Source organism: Rhea pennata, chromosome 3, assembly GCF_028389875.1.
Source record: "Rhea pennata isolate bPtePen1 chromosome 3, bPtePen1.pri, whole genome shotgun sequence".
Classification (NCBI taxonomy): domain Eukaryota; kingdom Metazoa; phylum Chordata; class Aves; order Rheiformes; family Rheidae; genus Rhea; species Rhea pennata.
The window spans coordinates 128,559,131-128,582,682 of NC_084665.1; the positions used below are offsets into that span (position 1 = coordinate 128,559,131).

Here is a 23,552-nt window from a genome sequence, read left to right on the forward strand (position 1 = left end):
AAAGTTCATGGTCTTCCACGGCTCTAAGGCGCTGCACCCCCAGCTCTGTCCTCAGTTGTCACCATGGATGGCTGCAAGAGTTGGCTCCATGGGAAGGGGCTTGTGCTGATCTCCAGGCTCCAGCAACCCAGATGCTCCAGTGCCCAGCCCCCACGTTTAATGCCAGCAGGACCTCTGCAGGGCCTGGAAATCACTCCAGGAGACCAGCAGCTCAGGTGTGCCATGTTCCTGTCCACCCCCCACCCCCACTCTACCCCAAGACCTGCAACCTCCACAGCCCCATGTGCCTCCTGTCCAAGCTGATGCCTCAATAAAGATCTTTTCTCTGAGCAAAGCCAACCTGAACATGTGTTCCCAGCTCAGGCATGTGTCTGAGGGTGATCCCAGCCCCAGGGATTAGAGAAGGGGGCCATTGTAACAGCACAGCTGGTTGGGTGCAGAGAGCTGAGCCCATTGCGTAGGTGCCACTTGGGTCCTCAGAGGCCAGGCCTGGGCCTGGCTCTCCTTACAGAGGCACACGGGCAGATTTTGGGAGGAAGAGGCTGGGCAGAGTGGGCTTAGCCTGAGGATGCTGCTTCCCAAACACAGGGAGGTTTCCAGCACTCTGGAGCGGGTGCCCTGGAGGAGCAGCCTCTGCAAGGATGGGAATGGGTGAGAATTGAGGGGTTAGAGGAGCATGTTTCACCGCAACCTGGGGAGAAGCTGAGCTCACAACATCACCCACAGGTTCTCAGTGCTGGACTAGACTTTTCTACACGGAAGGGCAGCCCCCACACTGGCCCAAGCTGCTCCCTCCCAGCTTAACCCCATCCCTACTCATGTTGGTATAAGGGAGGACAGGCACAGGCAGATGGTCTGCATGAATGGCCAGGGCAGACCAACAGATCGACAACCTTTCTAGAGAGATGCTTTGCGTTGCTGGGAGTTTTATCACCCTAAGGGTGTAGCTACCCCAAGATGCCCTCATGGCCAAGGTCAGGGTGCTGTGGACTCTGCACTGATGCTGGTCCTGGGCTCCTGTGAGCTTGTCGAGTAGACCCACTTCTGCACTTGGATGCAAAGTCAGTTAACAAACCTGGTGTCTGAACGGTACTGTTATGTCAAAAGTGATTTCTGGCAAATTTCATGTTTATTTTTCTGCTTGGGCAGATGGTGAGCAACCAGCTGCAAGGCAGAGCTGGGGACCAGAGTCTCTAGGGACTAGGAAGGTTCCCACTGTGGCCTCGGCACATGTGTGGCCAGCACACGGGCACATGAGGTGAAAGACAGCCTAGGGGGGATCCTCACTCAGCCAAGAGCTGCCACGTGGGAGATGATGCTTCAGACAGCTTGTCCCCAAGGTTCCTGTTAGCTGGTGGCTTTTCTATCTTCCAGCCCTTGGAGTAAGGTGGGATGTAAAAAAAAAAAAAAAAAAAAAGAAAAAAAGAAAAAACAAAACAAAACAAAACAAACACTTGAGAAGTGCAAATTCAGAAGCTCTCAAAGCCAGGCAAAAGCCTGAAGCAAAAGGCAGGCTGTTGCTTGTAGGGATGGATTGGAGGCTGGAAGAGGAAGTAGATGAGGAGCGGGCAAGCCTGCACCCGCAGAGGGAGGAGTGTCTGCAGAGCTTGCTGCAAGCTCTAGTTTCGTTTCTGCCTTTCTGCTCTACTGCAGTTCCTGGAATCTCCACAAATCTGAAGGTAAGAACTAGAAATTATTTGTAATATTTTTTGCTTTTTTAATTGACTGGATTTTAAGGTGATAAGAATTCATTCTCTACAGGGCCCCTATGTTCAGCAGTGCAGCATGTTTATATGGAGTACATGACAACTATTTTCTGCCTAATCCAATTGCAAGGCAGGTGTTTTTGAAGAGTAAATTTTCCATGTGCTGTTAAGCCTACTTTGCTTGTCAGTCTCCCTGTCTTTTCCAAGCCTCTCTGCCTTTTGTCACTCTCATTCATTTAAAATCATGTAGCAACCCAGAAAGTGCAGCTAGTCCTATTCCTAGGGATACTTTAAGGTGAAGCCATGGTGTCCTGCAAACGAGCAAGTAGCATAAACATTCATAAAAATCTTGCTGTGAGCTGAAAGATTTAGCAGTGACGTCTTCCTCAAATCAAGCGAGCCTGGCTGAAGCCTGTAACTGTGCTCTGCTCTCTCCCTCAGAAGGCTGCAATACTTTCACTTTCTTTTCTTTTTTTTCCCTGAAGCCACCACCTTATGTTCTGATCTGCACACATCTGAGTTCCAAATAAGCGATCACAACCTGCTGCTCACTTAAGGCCACCCGGCTTCAGAGCTGGTGTCTCCTGATGGCAGAGGAAAGACCAGAACAACAAGGTAAGCAGCGATCGTGTCCTGCTGTCTCACAAGTGTCCCAGCATCTGCAGAGGCATCCTGGATGCTGTAATTTCATGTCCTTCAGCCTGCACCTGGTGGAGAAGAGGCCCAGATTTTCACCATTAGCATCTGCTTTCCAAGCTCTGAAATGGACTCTAGCCCCTCCCACCTCATCTAGTTTTTTATTGTTCTGAAATCCGTTTCAATGCTGATTTACTCGTCTAGCTTTGGATCACCCGCGGGCAGCACTTAGGGCTTGGACCACGATGGTATCTTCAGTGCTTGTTGCAAAATGGGGATTTAAGCTGGAGCAAATGAAGGCAGTTTGGGGATCTCTCATGAAGCTTCCTGTGGGATACGATAGCAGGTTTGGGTTAGGTGAGAGGCATCCTGCTCTGAGTTTAGCTATTTCAGTCTCCTGGGCTTTCGTTTCTAGCAGTACCAGCTAATAGGTAAGGTGTTTAAATGGATGCTTTCCCAGTGCCATCAGGCGTGAGCTCTGGGCTGGGTAGTCCCTAGATAGACTTAAGGTGCTGATGTGAATTCCTCTTTCTCTGGAAAGGTAACAATGGGGACGTAACAGAAGAGGTTCCCAGGAAGAGGAAAAAGATGCCTCCTCTTCTGAAGGAGTGTGAGTATGCACAGCTGCAGCTTTTGCTGACCCCAGGGAGCATGTTTGGAATAAAAATTGCTTTGCACGTAAGTAAAGTGACCTATGCTCAGCCATGACTTGTGGGACAAAACTGGTCTGCATGAGACGGTGTCAGCTTAAATTCATGTGGATGCATCTGCACTTGCCATGAAAAGAAGTCACCAGCTCAGTGGCCCTCCCACCCTTCTTGTTGCCCACCTTGAAAGGGCGAAGCTGTCCTCCGAGCCAGGGGATGCCATCCTTGAGGCTCTTCATTGCTGGTCTCCTGGCCTCCAAACCGCCCTGCAGCACCAATGTTTTGGGGGCTGTCCATGCTGTGAATAGCATGCTGAGCAGTCCACTTGATGCTTGCAGGCTGGGTTTTGAGGGGTCTTCTGTTGAGGGTTACTTAGGTTGGGAGGTGCCACCCTAGGACCCGGGGACATAGATGCAGCTCTGATCATACAACTATGTCCTCCTTCCAGATAAAAGAGAGAAAGAGAACCTGAAGACAAGACTGGCTGACTTCTGCATGAAGCTATCAGAATTTCTCTCTCTGCATAGCATGCCTGGGAGAACAGACGGGTTTGAATATATCAAGTGAGTTGTCAGCCCTTTTTTTTTTTTTTTTTTTTTTTTTTTTTTTTTTTGCCGAACGACATCTTTTGGTTATTCTGTGGAAAGAGATGGTCCAGAGTTTTTGCCATACTCATGGGCTTTTAAGCTAGTTTGTATTTGTAGGGGAAAAGAGAAAGTGCTAGGCTGGATGTGCAGTAAATATTCCAAAAAAATGTTCAGGAGCCTTGACAGTTGTGAGATATCTCCATTTTCAGGAAAATTCATTCCCTCAGCTGCATGACCTGTGAAAATATTATTTTCTCAAGTAGCAATCCTTGACACTCCAGGGGTTCACTCTGGCCAAGGAGCACCCCTGAAAATCCAGATTCAACAGCACTATCCTCCTTGGGCCAAGGAGAGAGTCCTTGTACAGAAAGAGGCCCTGGGTGCAGGTTGTTCTCACCTTGCAGAGCTTGCTGGAAATCCTTTCTAAAGACACTAAACCCTCTTTCTTGATGAGATGAAATGCCCGTTAGAAGGTGAAAATTTATATAGCCTTGCTAAGAGAATGAAGCTGGTGTGACGTCCAGTGAGTCACTGGAAAACCATCTTCGAACTGGGTATGGAGCATACGTAGGATCCCACAGCTTCCAGCTAAAGTCTCTTGTATATATAACAAAATGTGCTTCACCTTTTTCAAATACGCAAACCTGATGGAGTCATTTAAATAGCCGTTTCTTCTCTCTTTATCCTCAGGAACCGCTTTGCAGGCTTCAAGACAGATATTTCTCTGAATCCCATTTACATTGGTCTCTTTGGGAGCACTGGGGCTGGGAAAAGCACATTACTGAATGCTATTATAGAGAAAAAATTCTTCTTGCCGGTGTCTGGGAGCAAAACCTGTACATCTTGTGTGGTGCAGGTCAACACAAGCCGCAGCAGAAAATATGAAGCAAAAATTTACCTTCTGGATGATGAGGCAAGGATAATATTCATGCTTTTTTTGCACTTGAAGGAGAAAGGAAAGGAGACTGAGTCCCAGAATCACAGAATGGGTTCAGGTTGGCAGGGACCTCTGGAGATCATCTAGTCCAACCCCTCACCCCACACTCAATCAAGGTCACCTAGAGCATGTTAGACCGGATCGTGTCCAGGCGGGCTTTGAAGATCTCCAGAGAAGGAGACTCCACAGCCTCTCTGGGCAGCCTGTTCCAGTGCTCTGTCACCCTCACAGTCAAGAAGTTTTTCCTCACATTCAGGTGGAACTTGTTGTGTTTCCGTTTGTGCCCGTTGCCTCTTGTCCTGTTGCTGGGCACCACTGAAAACAGTCCAGCCTGGTCTTAGAGGGAAGTTCAGTCTTCCAGAGGGAAGTTCAGCCTTCTGGAAGGGACCTGGGGATGGGGGAGGATGTAACACTTGATGGCCAAAGGGTACCTGAAGAAGTGTCCCTGAAGACTCTGGCAGTGGTTCTCACTGGTTTAGGTGCACAAGGAGAGAAGCAACATAACTTCTTCTTTGCTCTCCTATCCCAGAGGCCCAAGATACCTCAGCTGTGCACATGTGTTGGTTACCTTGCAGCAATCTTGCTCAACCCATTCTTCCCCTCCCTCTTCCTGGCACTCAAGCTATTACTTTTCTGTGTATTTGAACTATGTGGACAGGAGTGGAAGGATGAACTGAAGAATCTGGTGACACTTATAGAACCGGATGAAGACAGCGAAAAAGTTGATGAAAGTGATGAGAATGTTTTGAAGATCTGTTCAGTCTATGGGAAAGGAGCTGAAACTAAGACTTACGAAGAACTGTGTGCGATGAAACCCATCATCGATATTCCCTCTTCAAGGTGTATCAGCTTCAAAGAAACGCAAGTGAGTAGCCTGTGCCTTTCCAGGCCAACATGACAACTCAGTCTGTGTCCTTGCAAAATACAATCAGGGACGTTAACCCAGTCACTTCTGCCTCAACTCCAGCAAGTGGGCTCAGTCTTTGGAGTGAGCCTCTCTCTGGGAAGGATACCCAGGCTGGTGATGCAAGTTCCTCTCCAGATCTTGTTAAACTGTGTCTCCGTTGTGTCTGTCCCTGTGTGGGTGAGCAGCAGTGCCCAGCAGATTACTGAGGAAGGTGAATCCCAAGTGCCAAATGATCTTGGGGACCTGCTTTTGTCCACTGGGGATGGGTGGTAATGTCTTTTCCCCATCTGTTTGTTGCATTCCTGAGGGACGTTCCTCCTGCTGGGAAGGGTGGAGATTTCATAGACTGCCCCACCGGAGATGACAGTGAGGGACCCTGGATAAGTCATTTCCCTTCTTCATATTGCAGGGTCCACACCAAAAAAAGGAGGCTCTGAGAGTCACAACCAGCTATGGAAGATCATCTTGTTTTTCCTGTGTCTCTGAGGTTCTTTGCTAAGGACGAATATTTCTTTATTTCTCTGCTGTGTCCTAGGCAGAAGAGCTTTCTAAAAAATTGGAACCATATATTCGGGCTCAAAACATTAATGATGACATGGAACCAGAAATAAGCAAAAAAGACAAAAAGACGCAATTTTGGCCGTTAATCAAAAATGTGGAAGTGATTCTCCCAAGGTCAGAAGTGATTCCAGAAGATGTCATCTTTGTGGATATTCCGGGGACAGGCGATTTCAATAGCAAAAGGGACGCGATGTGGAAAGAGGTGACTGGCAAGCTGTCCTATTGGATGGGTGGGAGTACTTGTTGACCGTGGCTGGGAACTTTTAAACGCTGCAGAGCTGTTCCTGTCCCAGAAGAATAAGTGAGGGAAAGATTTAAAGTCATCAGCAGTGCAGTGGGGGACAGGGAAACCTTTTAGCAGAAGTCCCAGAATAGCGTTTCAGTGTATGCCGTAGTGCACATTTGAACTAATGAGCTTTGCAGCTCAGGTATGGTGGAGTTGCTCTACTTGTGGACAGCATCAAAGTCTTACAGTGTTTCTCCTTTGGTGGTAAGAAGCCTTGCAGGTGCTTATCCTGTATTCATCCTTCCCACCTGGAGTTAAGCTGCTGCCAAACACTCTACAAGGGCAAGTGCTGGTGTCTGGTCCAAACACCTGTCACCTGCAGTGGTGGGTTGTAGGAATTCGTGATGGGAGGCTGAGATCTCTGACTGGAAATACACTTCTGCAAAGACTGCACATCCTTTTCTTTCAGCCAGTTCCTGGGAACTGAAAGTGTTCACCATTTCTAGCATTCATTCTTTGTTGATGTTTATATCTTTTCTTTCTGGTTCCTCCTCCCCTACTGCCCCTTGTAGAACATCAACAAATGCTCTGTCATCTGGGTAGTTGGCGCTTTTGAACGTATTCAAGGAGACAAAACCCATGAGAATATACTGACTGAAGGCATGAAGGCTTTCCAGTGTGGGATGTGCAGGGACATCGCTTTGGTGGCCACAAAGTCTGATAGCCTGGACCTAGAGGAATACAAGAGGTAATGAAACAAGCTATCCCTGAAGCCCAGGAGTTGTCAGAGGTCATTCTGGATATGTATAAAATGCTCAATGGCCGTCACTAACAGCAGCAGCTGTGTCCTGGGGCAGTCGTGTGTACCAGGGCTTGGACCAGACTGGAAGAGGTAAAAGGAGCGAACCTCCTGCTCTCTTGTGACAGTCTCTTTCTGGCTTCAGGGCATAAGGTATCTTTGAATTGAGAAAAAAGGAACCTTCTTATAAAGCATTGAGTCCTACCCACGGCTGGAGCCAAGCTAAGAGTGGGTGATACTGACTGAAAGTGATGTGTCTCGGCCCTGTCCTCCTTCCCCTGTGCTTGCCAGAGTTGAGGAGTACAGTGTGTTAAAATAGTCCAAATATCCAAATATGTAACTTTTTTTTTTATTTATCTTTTCAGGGAAAGAAAAACAAATGTGAGTATTTTTTAGACTTAAGTTTTGAAGTGTGCAAAGGGGTTAACAAGGAATGGTTTCCACAAACACAGATGGCAGGTCCCTGGTTTGTGTTTCAAAGAAAGATGCAGGCCCTCCCTATTTCAATAGAAACTGTAAAGCTAAATGTGAATTAAAAGATAATTATTTTACCTGAGGGTCTGAGGAGGACTTACATCAAAGGCTTATGTGGGCCCCCCTAAGGTTTTGGGTGAATAGGAGGAAACTAGTTTGGCTCTGCAGCTTAAACAGCAATTAAACCTGGGTTTTCAGTATTTGGGGAATAAGTTAATCACCATGAGATGAGATGACCTGCAAGCAATTGGTAATGGCCCAAGAGCCAGGAGGCATTTTCCTCCCAGCTTGTCATATACTCTTGGACTATTACTGAGAGCCCTGTGCCTCCGCTTCCACGTCGGCAAAGCAGCAGCTGTGGATATGAAGTGATCCCTGCTTGCAAAGCACTGAGAAATGCAAAATACAGTCATGGAGAAAACTGAACAGGGCTAGAGCAAGGTGGGATGGCCTCACCTTTTCTATATTTACTTAAGCATGTTTACCTATATGGGCACAATCTTGACAGTCATTCATTAGTTTGTCCTCTGTACGCTGCTACAAGGAGGAGATGTTTCTGTTTCCCATGTTGATAGCTGTAATAGAATAAGGTAGCCAGGGACCTAGAGAAGTCTGCTGCAGGGCTAGGAATATCTTGAGGTTTGATACCTTGAGGATCACCTGCCTTAAGCTAAGGTTAGCCTTTCTACTTCCATGCTCAACTTTGAACTGCGAACGAGTGATCTGGAAACTAGATAAAGACAAGTCTTGGTTTAGTGTTTGCCCAGTGAAGTACTTGGAGGTCACCGTAATATCAGATTAGATTCCTTTCAGGTCGCAACCTAAACTAACTGTTTACTAGCATTGTCCTGAATATTCCATATAAATTGTCTCCCTAAGAAACCTGGGATACTACTTTTAATTCAGAGAACAAATCAAAAACTGCAAGGAAGGTTGTCTAACTATGCCAAAGTGTCACAATGCCAGTACTATAAGAGAATGAGTATTTTACAGCATTACTTTGATACAAGAACTCTTCCTGTTATGCTCCCTCATTATCAGCCAGTCTGATTAATACATCCAAGCAAGGGTTACAGTATAACTTCATCAGGATCTTTAAGTATTGCATGGGGAGGAGCTGGTGTGAGCAAGTATAAACAGAGCCAGCGTGTGAAATTTTAACAAGTTACTGGAGCAGTTTACAAGAAAGTGGAATGGATTCTTCATCCCTTGAAGTCGTTTAAGAAAACTGGGGAATTTTCCATATGATCTAATTCAACTTGAACAGAATTGATTGACTTGATGGAGAAACCAGAAACCTCATGCAGTTCTTTGCCTTGTACTAGGGAGAAACCACACTAGCCCTTTGGTCTTAAAAACTTAGGGTTCTCTTTAGCATGCTGGGAAATGTGAGTAATAATTCCTATTGCTTTCCCAAATATAGACACCAATAACAAATGAACATGATGCCATCCTAGAAAGGAATGAGGCCGTGAAGCAGCACAAGAGCAATATGATGAAGACTAATCTACAGGTAAGGGCATGGAGAACTTGGCCAGAGTTGCCTGTGTTGAGAATCTCCCCTTTTTAGATTTTGATGGCATGTCTGTAGCTCATTCTTGTAATATTCATTAATAAATGTTTTCCATGAAGTCTAGTCATTATCTAGCAGCTTCTGATTACTTCCAAACTCTCTCTTATCTCTCTATTTGGGACTGACTGGTCTTCCTAGTCATCTTCAGTTTAATTTTCTGCCATATGCAAGAAATCTAGAAAGTAATTTGGTTGCCAGGATGACCTTTGATTCAGAATTTGTTTCAGAAAAATTAAGAACCCAAAACAACTTTACCATAGGCAGAGAAGGAAGGAGCCCAGCTACACCAATGGGATCAGCTTTGAGCTGGTCCATGACATGATTGTAGTTGCTTGAGAACGCACCAGCAATTACTATACACTAATTAATATATTAAAATATGTGTACCTGAGCTGTCGTGCCACTAGCAGATGGCATATATAAGCTTGGTACATGTGCATTGCAGAAAAAACTTCCCAGCAACTCCAAAATTCTGCAGAAGGCGGATCTTGTGTACACAGTCAGCGCCCGGGAATACTGGCAGGGGAAGAAGCTCAGCAAGGAGGAAACAGGTGACATTCAGGTTTTATCTCTGTGCAAAGCATGCAGTTGCTCTCTGAATGTTTGTTGACCCAAGCTGACTGCAGAGGAACTGGCACAAATCCCCAGTCCTGGTACTGGAACCAGGTGGTTGGTTCAGCAGAGGGCACAGGGCTGCATGGCCACAGCAGAGGCAGCAGTGGTGGGATAGGACAGTGGCAGAAGGAGGGAGGCAGTGAGGGCACAAAGTGCAAGAAGAGGCATTAGAACAATGTCCTGGCTTAGACAGGTCCTCAGGAGTTCTCTTTATTGTTTTCCCTCCTCAAGTTTATTGATAAAAGTATCAAATAGTATGGAGCTGACCTTTAGAGCACGCCTTGGCCTTGGCCTCCCACTTTCAGTCCGCTTGATGCTGAAGTGCTGGGCCTATAATTATTCTGGTACCTTTTTATCCTAATATTAACTTTTCCCTGTTCTTCAGAACTAGGATCTATTACTATAATAAGGCTATGGACATCAGCATGAGCATACACTGGCTCTGTATTTATCTAGTCCTTGGCTTATCACAGACATATTTTTTCGGTGCATTTTTGCTACAGCAACCTCCTGTCCCCAAGGTGCCCTTAAGGTGCTGTGGAGTCAATCTGGGTTGAGGTGACCTTGCATATGCCCTCATGCGCCCACCTTGTGCTCTGATGGACCTGTGTTGTGCCTCTATGGCTATGTGCTGAACGAGTTCAGGGAGCTGATGCAACTGAAAATACCTTTTCTGGACACCTAGGATCTCCTGTTGGCACCCAAAGGGCCTGCAAGGCGTAGTTTGTGAAATGTAGATCTCCCAGATGTTCTGCAGGAGGGATGAGTTTCCACGAAGGGTTTAAGAGGGTTTTAATAAGGTTCCATGGGGTTCTTGCACTTCTAACTCAACCTATTTACATGGTTTCAGAGATCCCAAAGCTGAGAGAATACATCCAGAAGTTTTATATATCAGAGAAGAGGAAGGTGCTATTGGATTATGTACAAGAGACTTTGGTCATTTTTAAACTGATTCAGAATCTCCGCTTCAACCAAGATAAACAGGTTTGTCAAGAACAGCCTTAGCAAATACTATGACATTTTTTTCATTGCTGAGCAGACAATAATGGCTCCAGACAGGCCTTTCTCCTTCCCTATGCCTTTGAGCAGGCAAGATGTGCCATGTGCATGACATGTAAGATATACAGCAGTGTGCAGACGAGGGTGTTGATGCATGGGTGCCCCAAATGATTGCTTGACTGCATCTCCTATGTCCTTCCCAACAAGATGTATCACAGGCCATCTCTTATCTCTCGGTGGTAGAGGGGAACAGTTTTGCACAGGCATTTCTGAGCGACATCCCTGGAGTGGGGGAAGTGGCCATGAACCCACTGCAAGCTGCCAGTGGGGCAGCACTGCTCGTAGTGACTGAATCAGGGTGCGCATAGGGCAAACTTGTCTCTCATTTTGCAGTCCAGGGAGCCGAAAACGCATTCAAGGGTGGAAAAAAAAATGCAGGATTTCCCCAAACCTGGGGCTGGAAGGTTGTCTAAACAGCCCCTCTCTACACCCCCCTCCTGCCAACCCAGGGTTTATGGCTCAGTAATGAGTCCAGAGGAAAACTGCTCCCAGAACTGCCAACACGGCCCCTTTCATCACCCTGGGGAATTTTTGGATATTGCTAATCTAAGCCTAACTCACCCTGAGCTTGCCTCGCACTTTCTAGATGGAAGAGATGCAAAGATATGTTTCAGTTGCTTCCACCATGTGTTCAGTGATTTGTTCTGTCTTGTCCTTTCATTTTAGCATTTGCATGTGAAAAAAACTGTCTTGAAAGACTTCATTATGGGGAAGATCTGTGAGCTGGAGAAAGACATTGACAAGTGTTTTGCACCTATGGAACAGCCGCTCAATGAAGGTGTAACTGAAGCAAAAAGATCATATGGGAAAATTTTGCACAAGTTCCTTAATGTGGGTATAAAGCAGTGTGTTTTGAATCCTAGAATAATTTAATTAAGAAAGGACCTCTGGAGGTCTGCAGTCCAAACTCCTGATGGGTAACACCAAAGCTAGGTCTAGTTGTCCAGCCAAGCCCTGAAAATCTCCAAGGAGGGAGTTGCCACAACCTTTCTCAGCCTCTATTCCAGTGTTTCGTAGCTCACATTGCACAAATTTTCCTTATATAAAGCAGGGATTTTCTTTCCTAAAATGTGTGAATATTGTCTCTTGTGCTTTTGCTGCATGTCTCTGGGAAGAGTCTGTCTCTTTCTCCTCTGTAACCCACTTTAGGTAGTTGTAGGCGTCAGCAAGATCCCCCTATTGGCCTTCTCTTCTCCGGGCTGTCAGGCCCTCCACGTGCATCATACTCCCCTGTCTAAGAGATGCAGTGTCTTTCATCCTCTGGTCAACAGCACATGCTGCTAGCCATTCCTGCTCTGCTGCTTGCCAGCTGCTGGAAAATACTTTGAGATGAGAGAGTGATTGGTGGGTGGACAATGTGCCCAGCGTGTTCAGAGCATCCTCGAAACTTCCTGAACACTTACTTGTTGTTTTACAGGCTAAACTAGTGCACTGTTTACGGCTGTTTGCGGCTCAAGGCACTATAGCTCTAGGAGAAATTTCTTCCCAGTGCTGAACATGTGCCGCACGTGCTTGGTTGTGCTTAAGCACCAGCAAGTTGTATTTCTTTGTGTGTCTCAGTAGGAAGGCTTAGCTGGGTCGTAGTTGGCCCTTGCAGTGTCTCAGAGGTCTCCAGGTGTGGAAACCATGACTTGTTTTCTCCTATCCAAACTACCTGGAATTTGCGAAGGAAAAGGGGGAACGTTCCAGGATATGTGTCCTGGTTGTATTCGGCTGAGGTCTGGAGAGAGGCAGGCACTAAGACACAGCCCAGCTTAGTGTGGAGCAGCTTTGTGAATATTGTTGTGATGGCTCTTCTACAACATGCTGAGCTACCTGATGCTTGCTACACAGTGAGTGATAACCCTGCAAGCTTAGAGAGGGCTTAATTTCCACTACAAGGCTGGTTGCTAAACATCAGATTGTAAAAATGTTCCTTTTGCTCCTGCAGAGACGTAGTTTGTAAACTTTGAGAACCTCAGCTACCCACTGGGAGAGTGGATGAAAAACCCTTCTTTCCCTCCTTTTCTCTGGTAGTTTTCCACAACAGAGACCCAGCATGTGTTATGTCCAGCATGCTGGAGCTCCAGTCTCCTGGGGTTACCGTAATGCAAATCAGTCAGGCATCTGCCCTATATGCATTTTATTCCTTGTGTCTCCTCTCCTGCAGCGAGACCGTGGGTACCAAGGCTATCACAGGACACTGAAAGCCGTGTGCCTGAAGAAAGGTGTATTTGCTTCCCGGATCTTTGACCGGATAGACATCAATGAATCTCTGGCTCAGCCCATCTATGAAAAAATTGACAAGAATTTTGGAGAAATATTCAGGTGAGAGATTCCCATCCCTGCTTGAAATTAAACTGCGCAGAAAGGCACCTTGAGGTGCCATAGCTCTTTCACTGTCCTGCAGCTAAACAGCTGTGTCCACCCTATTTCTGACAGGTGTTTGTCTAAACTATTCTTACACATGTCCAGCAACGACGGCCTCACACTCTCCCTACATAACCTACTCTGGTGCTTCACAAACCCTTGTATTATTTTAATGTCCTGTCCCACATGTTAAACCTCTGGCTTTTTGTTTTATTCCTCAGGATTATGGCAGTAGGCTAATGTTTTCTGCTGAAACCTCCTGTGTTTGCCCTCAGTCTCCTCTTGTTTGAACAAATCACATTTTCAGTCTTTGCTTGTCATTTCTTTTCATGACTTCTCATCACTCTTGTTGCCCATCTCTGGATCGTCTCCCAGCTGTCTGCAGCTGTTTCCCAGCAGAATTTGTCCCTCTGATGTGTGGCTTTGGTTGGTATCGCCCAGCCCACCACTGTCTGTCCTTTCTGTGCTTACTCCCATCTTTACAGACACGGGGTTTTGGCTGTGAGTGCCTTCCAAGGAGCTATCGGGCTCTAGCTTCTCCTCAACAAGTCCTTTGGGTCCCATTGGGCTCTTCCCTCAACTTCCAACTCTGTCGCTCCACTGCAGAGGGTCAGGCGCTCACTGTAACTGTAGGAGAGGAATCACTTTCTGGTTCATCACTGAGCTCTCCACCGTATCTCAACATCATCATTTGTACCGAGGAGCAGGAGGAATCCCCTTTGCTAAGGAGGGCTGAATCCAGCTAGCGCACCTTGATGCTTGCTAGCAGATTACATGTACGCCTGCAAGTGCACGCTCACAGAATAGAGCGAGGTCAGGCAGGAAATGGTTAGCAACAGGATTTAATAAGAGACAAGGATGGGCTGGCGATCAGGCACAGGGCTTCTTTTGACAAGCATGTTGACTAGCATTGCTTGCATTTGATCAGCCTCTTTTATCCACCCTTTCCTTCCCTTTTCTCATGTTACTTCTTCCATATCCACCTCAATCCCTCTCTTTCTTGCCCCAAATAAATTACTAACCTCTAATTATGTTTTCTCTAAGGATCTCAATTTTGCTACTTGCACATGAAACCTTTGTATTTCTGATATCATTACGTATGGGATCTCAGTCTTATATGGTACTACTGATAAGCACTATCTGGGCCCTGTTTGCCTTGCAGGACACCCCCAAATGTCCCCAAGGTGCTCCTTCGGTTATCTATGAGGTTTCACTGTCCTTTATATACCTTCCTCTTAACCACCAATGAGCCCCAGCCATCTCTCAGGGCGCTATCTGTAACTTTTGTCTGCTTCTCACCCTTCTATATGTTGTGACCAGCAGCTGCTTGTGGCATGTTCAGTAGTTTCTCAGGGTCTGCTCTGTTAGCTAAACCTCAGGCCAAGGCCTGGACATCTGCCTGCATTGCCTGCTTTAACACCCTTGGTACAAGGAAGTCGGTTAAGAATGGCATAAGGCAGGTTTCTGTCTGCCATGTTTTGCATGGTAGATGAGTGGGGGACAGGAGAGAGTCACTAGAGGAAGGTGAATGACCACTGAACAGAGCTAAAATGAAGGCAGTTTTTCATCACTAACTTGCTTAACCTGAAGAGCGCTGTACGTCTGGTAGCTATTGACTGCAGTGTCCGGCAGACCTGGGGAACAGGGTAGCAGCACCCCAAAACCTGGGGCATGTAACCTAGTGAGTGACTTCAGGAAGGGACAAGCGACTGTGTCCTTCATTTGGTCCTTTCCAAAGGAAAAAAGTAAGTAAGGCCTCGTCCTCAGTTTGGACTAGCTAAAGGCGAGAAAGGTTTACTGCTCCCAGGAGATCTCGCTGCCCTGCTTGCTCTGTTGCAAGCGTTACTGTTGTGTTACTGCAGCCTCTCCCTCGCCTTCCCTTTTTCTTTCTTGTTGCCAATTAATTTATCCCCCCGCTAGGATCCAAATAAGTGCCGACGCCATGCTGAAAACCAGCCTGATTGCTTTCAAATGTGCAGTGCAGCAGAAGCTGAAGGAAACTGAGACAGAGCAGTCGACGGCTGACACCTGCAGGCTCAAGTTCTTTGAGCAGGAGGTATGCTTGCGTCATGAGGGGATGCACCCGAAATGCACACGCTCCGATCCACCAACCTGGGCATGAGAATTGCCCTGCTGCCCGGCCCACTCTGGCCCCCAGCCCAGGGCAGTCCCACGAGGGGCTGTGCAAACCAGAATGAGCTATCAGAGGAGGGAAAGGAGGAGAGCATGGTCTTTGTAGGACCTGTGGAGGAGATTCGCTCTATTTCAAGATCCTGAGTGCGTGGGGAAGAGGCATATGAGCAGCTCTACCCTGTCTTTGGCAAGCATGGTATCCAGGAATGTATAGAGTTAACACATTTGTTCTTACATTGTGGCAGAACCTTCCTGGCTGGACATCCTTCACGCTAATTCAGAGCACGATGGAACGGTGGTGCCCGTTGGCACCATCACGTGTTGAATGCCGAGCTTAAATTTAGATCGTCTTTATGAGATTAGTATGATGAGTTTGTTGGCTTAGATGATTTATGTGATTGAAACAACAGCGGTAAACATCTCAAGCTGTTCTTGCAGCTGGACTTCATCATCAGTGAGACTGAAAAACTCATCCTCCAACGGAAAGCAGGTGTTTATCACTCCCTCTCAGTGTCCATTCAAAAGGACCTTCTGCTATGTTATGAAGGTATGAGCAGTCATCCTTTTTTTCTTTCATTTTGTTGAGAAATCTCTTTTGATTTTTATAAAATAATCCTAACAAGGGCTCTGAAGAAGAGCCCAGACTTACAGTCTGCTTATTGAAAGTCTGGGAACAAAGATCAAAAAGATCAGAGTTATCAGTTCAGAGAGATTTCTGAAGTCCAAAGTGGATCGTGCTCAAATATGCAAAATTAACTGCCTGATTTATTCTGATTTGCTTATTCTTGTAAATTAAAGATTTTTTTTTCTAGCATTAACTCATTCTTAGTTAGATATCTTTGAAGGAAGGAGCATGAAGGATGCTAAAGTAAAAAGCCCATGAATTTGTTACCACCTTCTTTCTACATCAGTAGGTGGCATTCTCAGCAAATGAAAAAGTGAAAAACAAGATCCAGAAATCATTCATCTTTGCTTTAGAAAGTCATCTGAATTATTTGATTAGTGGATTCTGAAAACAGACTGCAGGCCTTGACACCAGTAAATAGTTAGTCACACCTAGCCCTGAGTAGGAAAGTGTCCTGGAGACGGGTGACTTCCAACACAGCAGTGTAAAATCCTATCTTAATGGCTCATCCTGTGCCCTCTGGAAACGTTTATGAAGGCTGAGAGAAAAGGTGCTGGAGGGAAGTCAGCTCCGTTACTACACGTTACTGGCACTAGTTGAGCCAGGTTGGCCTCTTACTGCAGCAGACTGTGGCTTTCAGTTTTCTGTTCCCTGATCAAAACACCAGCCCTTCTCCCCACATCCGTCTTGGGTCTGGAGATCATTGTGACTGTTCCCACTTTACCACAGAGGCTGCTAAGATAAGAGGATCACAAGCCTATCAAAAGATGCAAAATGTCATTAACCAGGGTCTAAAAAATGAGGTGGAAAAGGGAATGTTTGAAAAAGCAAAGGAGGAAATGAAAAGCCAGCTCCAGAAACTGAAGGTAAGTCGTGCATCTTCTTCTTCTGGGGGAATTCCTTTACAGTAGTGGACAGTGCTTTGGGGATAGAGGACAATATCCCGAAAAGGACTGCCTCATGCTAAGGCTTATGGCCAAAGATACTGGCAAATGCTGCCTGGGAAACTACCCAAGGGATATTTTGGTTCACCTGTGCTAGCCTGAAGTGTGACTATCGCACAGGACACTGGAAGAAGAGCTCCAGTGTTTTGGGGGTCCATGGAGGAGCCTGTTCAGGGCTACAAGGCCAGGAATACCCCATGACAACCGACCAAGGCTCTATGGGGCTGTCAAGGTGGGGAGCCCAGAGCCCTGTCCCCTCCCTCTCTCCCCCCCACCCGCCCGCTGATGTGCTCGGCAATGTGATGGCTGCAGGTGGAGATCACCACAAAGCTGAAGAAGGACTTTTCTGACGTGCTCAGCCTCGCCTTCTGTCCATGGGACGAGCTGGATGGGAAGCTACCAGGTATGGTCTGAGCTCTCCCCTCTGGGATGCCTGGACTGGGAGAGAGATGCCTTTGCCTGGGAGTGAAGGGGCTTGAGGGACAGAGGGTGTCATGGCCCAAGGGCAGCAGGGACCATCCATGTCTGTAAGCTCCATGGATAACACAAGCTACCCGTTCTGTGGGGGCCTGCGGGATGGCAAAGTGGTTGGTGACAAGGCAAATACCACCTGTACATCTTCATTTGCAATTTAAGACAGCTAAGTTTGTTCCCAAGCAGCTGGATGGAGGACCGTGCCATATTTCTATGGTGTAGGCGAGGCAAGTTTGTCGTGAACATGCGGCATCTGTCTGGTTGTGTTTAAGGTACTGTTCTTTTTTGCAGACGTAGACCAGGAATTATTCTTCTTCAGCGTGATACATGAGGAGCTGCAGGCAGCTGAAGATGCTTAGAGTGCTGTGGGGCTTGCCTTGAATTCATGGGTTTCCCTGCTTGTCTTGGTGCCTTTCTTTTTTTCCTCTATGTGTTCCTAATGAAACATTCCTCTTAAAAATGCTTTTTTAAAGTGAGCTATTTCATATGCATTTTATGACTTTTTTTTTAATCAGGAACATTCCTTACGCATCAAATTTGCCTTCATTGTTGCATATATAAAATGTAGATCCCTCCTTAGACACTTGCTTTGCCCAGCAGCTGCCCCAGGAGCCTCTCGTCTCTAGTCACCTCCTGCACAAACCCACACATGCAAATGGGGCTCCAGCATCCCGAGACACCATGGTATCTCCAGGAGCTGGCTTGGGCCTCCTGGTCCAAGACTTCCTCATGCAGGAAAATAGTTAGAAGTGGATTGTAATGAGAAGACAGGAGTGGCAATGCTGATCAGGCTCAGGGCATCCCCAGACAAGTGTACCAACCAGCAACTGTTTATACTCAACCAGCCCCTTTTATCCACCATCCTGCTCTTTTCCTGTGCTTGTTCCTCCTCCAAACCACCTTGGTCTCTCTCTTTCCCCACCTTTGATTCCTCCCCTAAACATCCCACAGCAAATCTTGTGCAATCCCAAAATGCTCTTCCCTTGCGTCCACCGTGTGTCCCAGATGCCCCAGGGAGGAGGTGAGCTGGGGGCTCCATGTCTCCGATGGGTGATTGGACCTCCTCCTTTGCTGCCCTGCCTCTGTGCCCCTTCGTGTGTGGGGGGACAAGCCTTTTATCACATAGCTTACCATGCTCCCACACCAAATATGTTCTGATTTTCCTTACCAGACTTATATCTCTTTCGATACTTTGGATTTTACTGGCAATAGTAATAATAGTAATAATAAAGTTCAGAACAAACTTGCTCCTATTTCACTTGGTCCTGTGAAAGCCGTACTTCGGTATAACTGGCCCCAAGGAGCTGCTTGGGAGGTGCTTTGGCTCTGTGAAATAAAGTGATGAAAAGTGACAGTTGTGGAAAGTGGCAGCTGCAAGAAGGCCTGAAGCGCAGTAGAAGTGGCTGTCCATAGCGGATCATTTTGTTACAGAGATACCTACTACAGGCAACAGCTTGTTGTGCAACCTGGGTGACCAGCGGGTGCAGACCCTTCCTCATGGGGGGAAGGAGCGCAGCCGTCACAAGCAGGCACGCAGAAAAGCCTTGTAATGCTGTTGTGGGAAGCCCCTCGCAGCCTGGAAGCAGAGGTGGCTTTCCTCCTCGCTTGGTTCTCCTGCTGTTAAGGAGAAAGGAATTGCTTCTTTCCTCTGCGGGTAGGCGCTGGCGTGCAAAAAGTTGAGGGTCGGACTGTCAAATTTGCTGCCATACATTTGTCCCTTTATATTTGCAAGGCAGAGCCTACTTTAGGCTGAAAGAAGTGGTGCTCCAAGCCTTGCCGCCTGCATCGTGCTCTGTGCTGACAACAGAGGAGCCTCGGGCCGCTTGCGCGCGTGCAGACACTAAAAACTGGTTGCCTGTAATCTGAGTTGGTTTCACCCTGGCGTCTAATTGCCAGAAAGCACTTTGCCAGTTGGAAATCTGCATCAGGTCGAAACTAGAGAAAATGAAAGGGTGCCTGAGGCAGAGAGGACGCCCTCTGTACCCTGCTTTGCTTGGAAGCGGCCCCAGCCTTTCCCCGCAGAGCTGCCAGCCCCGGCACGGGACGCCTGCTGCCACTTCCTGCACCCCCTCTCGTGAGTGGCACCGACCCATTCGGAGCAGGTTTCATCTCCGAGGTGAGCATCTGCAAAGCCTATGCCCCAGCCAGGGGCAGGCAATGACTTTCAGGCTGGGGGCTACGAGATTTTGACGAGTGCCAGGGAAATCCACGCGTGCCCCTTCCGTGAGCTAGGACAACGAACTGAGCATTCGTTTTGCCTCTAAAACAAAACCCTTCTGTAAAGCAGGCCAGGGAAGGGACATCGCTGAGCAGGGAACTTCAGCTCCAGCCGCCACGAAGGAGAAAGGTCCCAGCTTTGTTCCCAGCAAAACAAGGGAAGGATTTTAAGAGCGTGGCTCACACTGGTGAGAAGACGGCTCAGAGAGTGGCGACAGGAGCGACCTCTCGCAGGTGAAACGTCGCTTTGCAGAGCACTTGGAGCAAAAGGGCATGATGTGTTTTGCGTGCAAGTCCGGGACGGCAGCAGGAGAAGGATGTAGGCATCACGGCTGGGAGCTGCTTCTGTGTCTCAGAGCCCTTTGCCCTGGGCTCAGGGAGCGGCAGATTGCAAGCACAAGTGGTGGTTTGCACACGCATACCAGAGTTTCTTCAGGTCTGACTCTACCTACCATTTTATTTTAGAGAAGAGAAACCACAGAGCTTTTTGCTCTGCTCTGAGCTACTTTGCAAGGTGCAACAGCTGAGAGGGTTTCTCGTACGAGTCTCCTGGACCTCACTGTGCTAAGAAACTCAGTCTTAAAGAAAGGTGCAAAAGTGTCTACTCTCTCTACTAACAGAGATACGCATCATTAAAATCAAAGCTGAAACCCAAGAAGGAAGAAGTACAGAAGCTGGTGAAAGAGGTGGGGCATGATATAGTGAGAGGTTGCTCTGCAACAAGTTTCGTTTCTTCTTTTTTCTGAGACGGAAGAAGAGTGACAGGAAGCCAAGGATTTAACTGCATTTATGTTTCTTTGGGCAGAAGTAATAACTTCTAAACAGTTCTGAGGTAGGATTGAGACAAAGATTCTATTAAGTCATTTGTACTTCTGTTCGTTTCTGGGTTTTGGAAGTCTTTGCGGAGCACAGGTGAGAAAAGCTACTTGTTTGCTTTACTCCTTTTACTTGTTCCCTTTGTTTTCATGGGAGCTTTTGGTGTATTTGAAGCTAGTTTTTCCCCTTGGATCCTTGCTGGTTTATGTGTACAGAGGTTTTCCTGCCTCAGTTGCAGTTCCAGCTGAAGTGTGTCTGTTAGGTCAAGTGGCCGACGGAACAAGGTCCATAAGGTGCGATAACGGAGAAGGCTATGCTTTTGCTTTGGGTTCTCAGCACCTACGGAAATTGGGGCTTCTTTGTCTTTCCGTCATGTGGGAAGTTCAGACCTCAGCTGGGAGCGTGGCAGGGACCACTTTGCTTAGCAGGCGCCTGCTGTCCCCAGCTGCAGGATTAGGCTGGTCCCTGATCTACTTACCCTTGGGGGGAAAACCAGTGCTCAGCTGCCAGGGTCTCATCTGGGGGGAGTGGAGGGGATGAGTGGCATGCTGAGATCCCTTTTTAGGGAGAGTTTCAGTATTCCTGTTCCTCTTTCACTGTCTCCTGAGGGAGTGCAGCCCCGTGGCTCTGACAGCAACTGAGAGACAGAAAAGATAGCTAGTGCCAAGAAAAAGGGGAAAATGTCATTTGTGATGAACGGCCTCATTAGGAAGGCAGTTGCATGCACTACAGGTTAAGCTTTAAGCCTCTTAAGTGTCCCTGCAGGTACTTAACCTGCTCTAGCGTTGTAGTTGAGCATCCGTGTCAAGTTTCTTATTTGAAACCCAGGGCAACTGCTATGCAAACAAAATTTTCCGGTGCCAAGTCTGGTTATAGATGGTCACACCGGGACACGGTGCCCGGCTGAGTGTGGAGATTCCCTGCCAGAGCACCCAGCTCTGACCAAACCCCAGTGCAGGGAGTTCTTCCACAGAATCATAGAATGGTTGAGGTTGGCAGGAGCCTCTGGAGATTATTACTCTGCAGTTAGAGTATGTAGAGATGCTGCGAGGAAGGCTAAGGCCCAGTTGGAATTGAGTCTTGCAAGGGATGTTAAGGACAACAGGAAGGGCTTCTTCAAAGACATCAGCAGCAAGAGGAGGACTAGGGAAAATGTGGGCCTGCTACTGAACGGGACGGCCGCTCTCCATCATCTTTGAAAGGTCCTGGAGAACTGGAGAGGTGCCTGAAGACTGGAAGAAAGCCAGTGTCACTCCAGTCTTCACAAAGGGCAAGAAGGGCCCAGGCAACTATAGGCCAGTCAGCCTCACCTCCATCCCTGGAAAGGTGATGGAACAGCTCGTTCTGGATGTCATCTCCAGACATATGGAGGATAAGAACGTGATCAAAAGTAGCCAGCATGGATTCACCAAGGGGAAATCTTGCTTAACCAAGCTGATAGCCTTCTCTGATGGCCTGACTGGCTGAGTAGATGAGGGGAGAGCAGTGGACGTTGTGTACCTTGATTTCAGCAAGGCTTTTGACACTGTCTCCCATAACATCCTCCTAGAGAAGCTCAGGAAGTGTGGGTTAAATGAGTGGACAGTGAGGTGGCTTGAGAGCTGGCTGAAAGGCAGAGCTCAGAGGGTCGTCATCAGTGGTGTGGAGTCTCGTTAGAGGCCTGCTGCTAGTGGCATCCCCCAGGGCTCAGTACTGGGTCCCATCCTGTTCAACTTTTTCATCAATGACCTGGATGAGTGGACAGAGTGCCTCCTCAGCAAGTTTGCTGATGATACCAAGCTGGGAGGAGTGGCTGACACACCAGAGAGCTGTGCTGACATTCAGAGAGACCTGGACAGGCTGGAGAGCTGGGCAGAGAGGAACCTTCTGAGGTTCAACAAGGGCAAGTGCAGGGTCCTGCACCTAGGGAGGAATGACCCTAGGCACCAGTCCAAGCTGGGGGGCGACCTTCTCGAGAGCAGCTCTGCAGAGAAAGGCCTGGGAGTGCTGGTGGATGACAAGTCGACCATGAGCCAGCAATGTGCCCTTGTGGCCAGGAAGGCCAACGGTCTCCTTGGGTGCATTGGGAAGAGTGTTGCCAGCAGGTGGAGGGAGGTGATCCTGCCCCTCTCCTCAGCCCTGGGGAGGCCTCATCTCGAGTACTGTGTCCAGTTCTGGGCTCCCCAGTCCAAGAGAGACATGGAGCTCCTGGAGAGAGTCCAGCATAGGGCTACGAGGATGATCCGAGGGCTGGAGCACCTGCCCTGTGAGGAACGGCTGCGAGAGCTGGGCCTGTTCAGCCTGGGGAAGAGCAGACTGAGGGGGGATCTGATCAGTGTGTACAAGTACCTGAAGGGGGGATGCCAAGAGGATGGGGCCGACCTCTTTTCAGTGGTGCCCAGTACTGGTGCCTAGGGTCATTCCTCCCTAGGTGCAGGACTCTGCACTTGCCCTTGTTGAACCTCAGGAGGTTCCTCTCTGCCCAACTGTCCAGCCTGTCTCCTTTGGGTTAGGAGACAACTCAGCAGCTTGACCATGACCAGATAGGACCAAGCAGTCTCTAGCTGAAGAATATCTGTGGACACACTTAATTTAAGCACATACCTGTGGCCCTTAGAGGATCTTGCAGGGATGGCTCTTCAGTAAAATAGGATCAAGCCTCCAGGAGCTGTTTTCACATTCCTGCATGTTTCCAGGTGGGGCTTTGCAGCAGCCAGTGCAGACCCTGCATTTGCACCCTGGCCAAAGGCAAGGTTGTCAACTTTCTAGGAAGTAGGCTGCCAGTATCCCCCGGGTGGACTCTGCTTCCCTGGCAGCTCAGGAAGGTTGGCTGGGTGTCTCCTGACACTCAACCAAGATTTCTGGACTGGTTCACTTCTAGAAACAAATCTTTGGGGGGGTTTCATTCCAAAATCTTGACTGTGTTTCAGCTTACCATCACCTAGACTTTCATAAGGTATAAAATCATTTCTTTTACACCTCTGTGTGTAAGGTGTCTTCTGTTTAAAGACTAGGGAGCTATATTGGTGGCTGCCTCTGAGATGCTGCTGCTGCATGCCACAACTAGCTTCCAACCTGCCACTGAAGAGCTGGACAGCATATCCTTTTCACACTCCAGTGCCTGATCCAAGATACAAATTAAATCGAGTGAAAAATGTCATGATTATCTGTTTTTTCTCTCTTAGGTGATTTTGGGATACTGGTGTCTTTGTTGGAGTGCTTATTGCTCACGCTGAGCACAGCCTGGTTGTCAAAAGCTGGGGACAACCCTGAGCTGCAAGGACTCAC

General features: G+C 47.8%; 1 protein-coding gene across 1 annotated transcript; it reads left to right on the plus strand.

The window, feature by feature from the left end:
- Nucleotides 1-1,593: 1,593 nt before the first annotated feature.
- Nucleotides 1,594-18,497, plus strand: LOC134139026 (nuclear GTPase SLIP-GC-like). Its single transcript, XM_062573333.1, has 19 exons — nt 1,594-1,679; nt 2,192-2,321; nt 2,884-2,952; nt 3,438-3,552; nt 4,267-4,489; nt 5,172-5,378; nt 5,956-6,183; nt 6,780-6,955; nt 7,372-7,387; nt 8,904-8,993; nt 9,499-9,604; nt 10,519-10,652; nt 11,394-11,558; nt 12,877-13,034; nt 14,997-15,132; nt 15,648-15,756; nt 16,564-16,700; nt 17,091-17,181; nt 17,544-18,497. The coding sequence occupies exons 2-19, from the start codon at nt 2,294-2,296 to the stop codon at nt 17,609-17,611; spliced, it is 2,256 nt and encodes a 751-aa protein (XP_062429317.1). The 5' UTR covers nt 1,594-1,679; nt 2,192-2,293; the 3' UTR covers nt 17,612-18,497.
- The last annotated feature ends 5,055 nt before the right edge of the window (nt 18,498-23,552 follow it).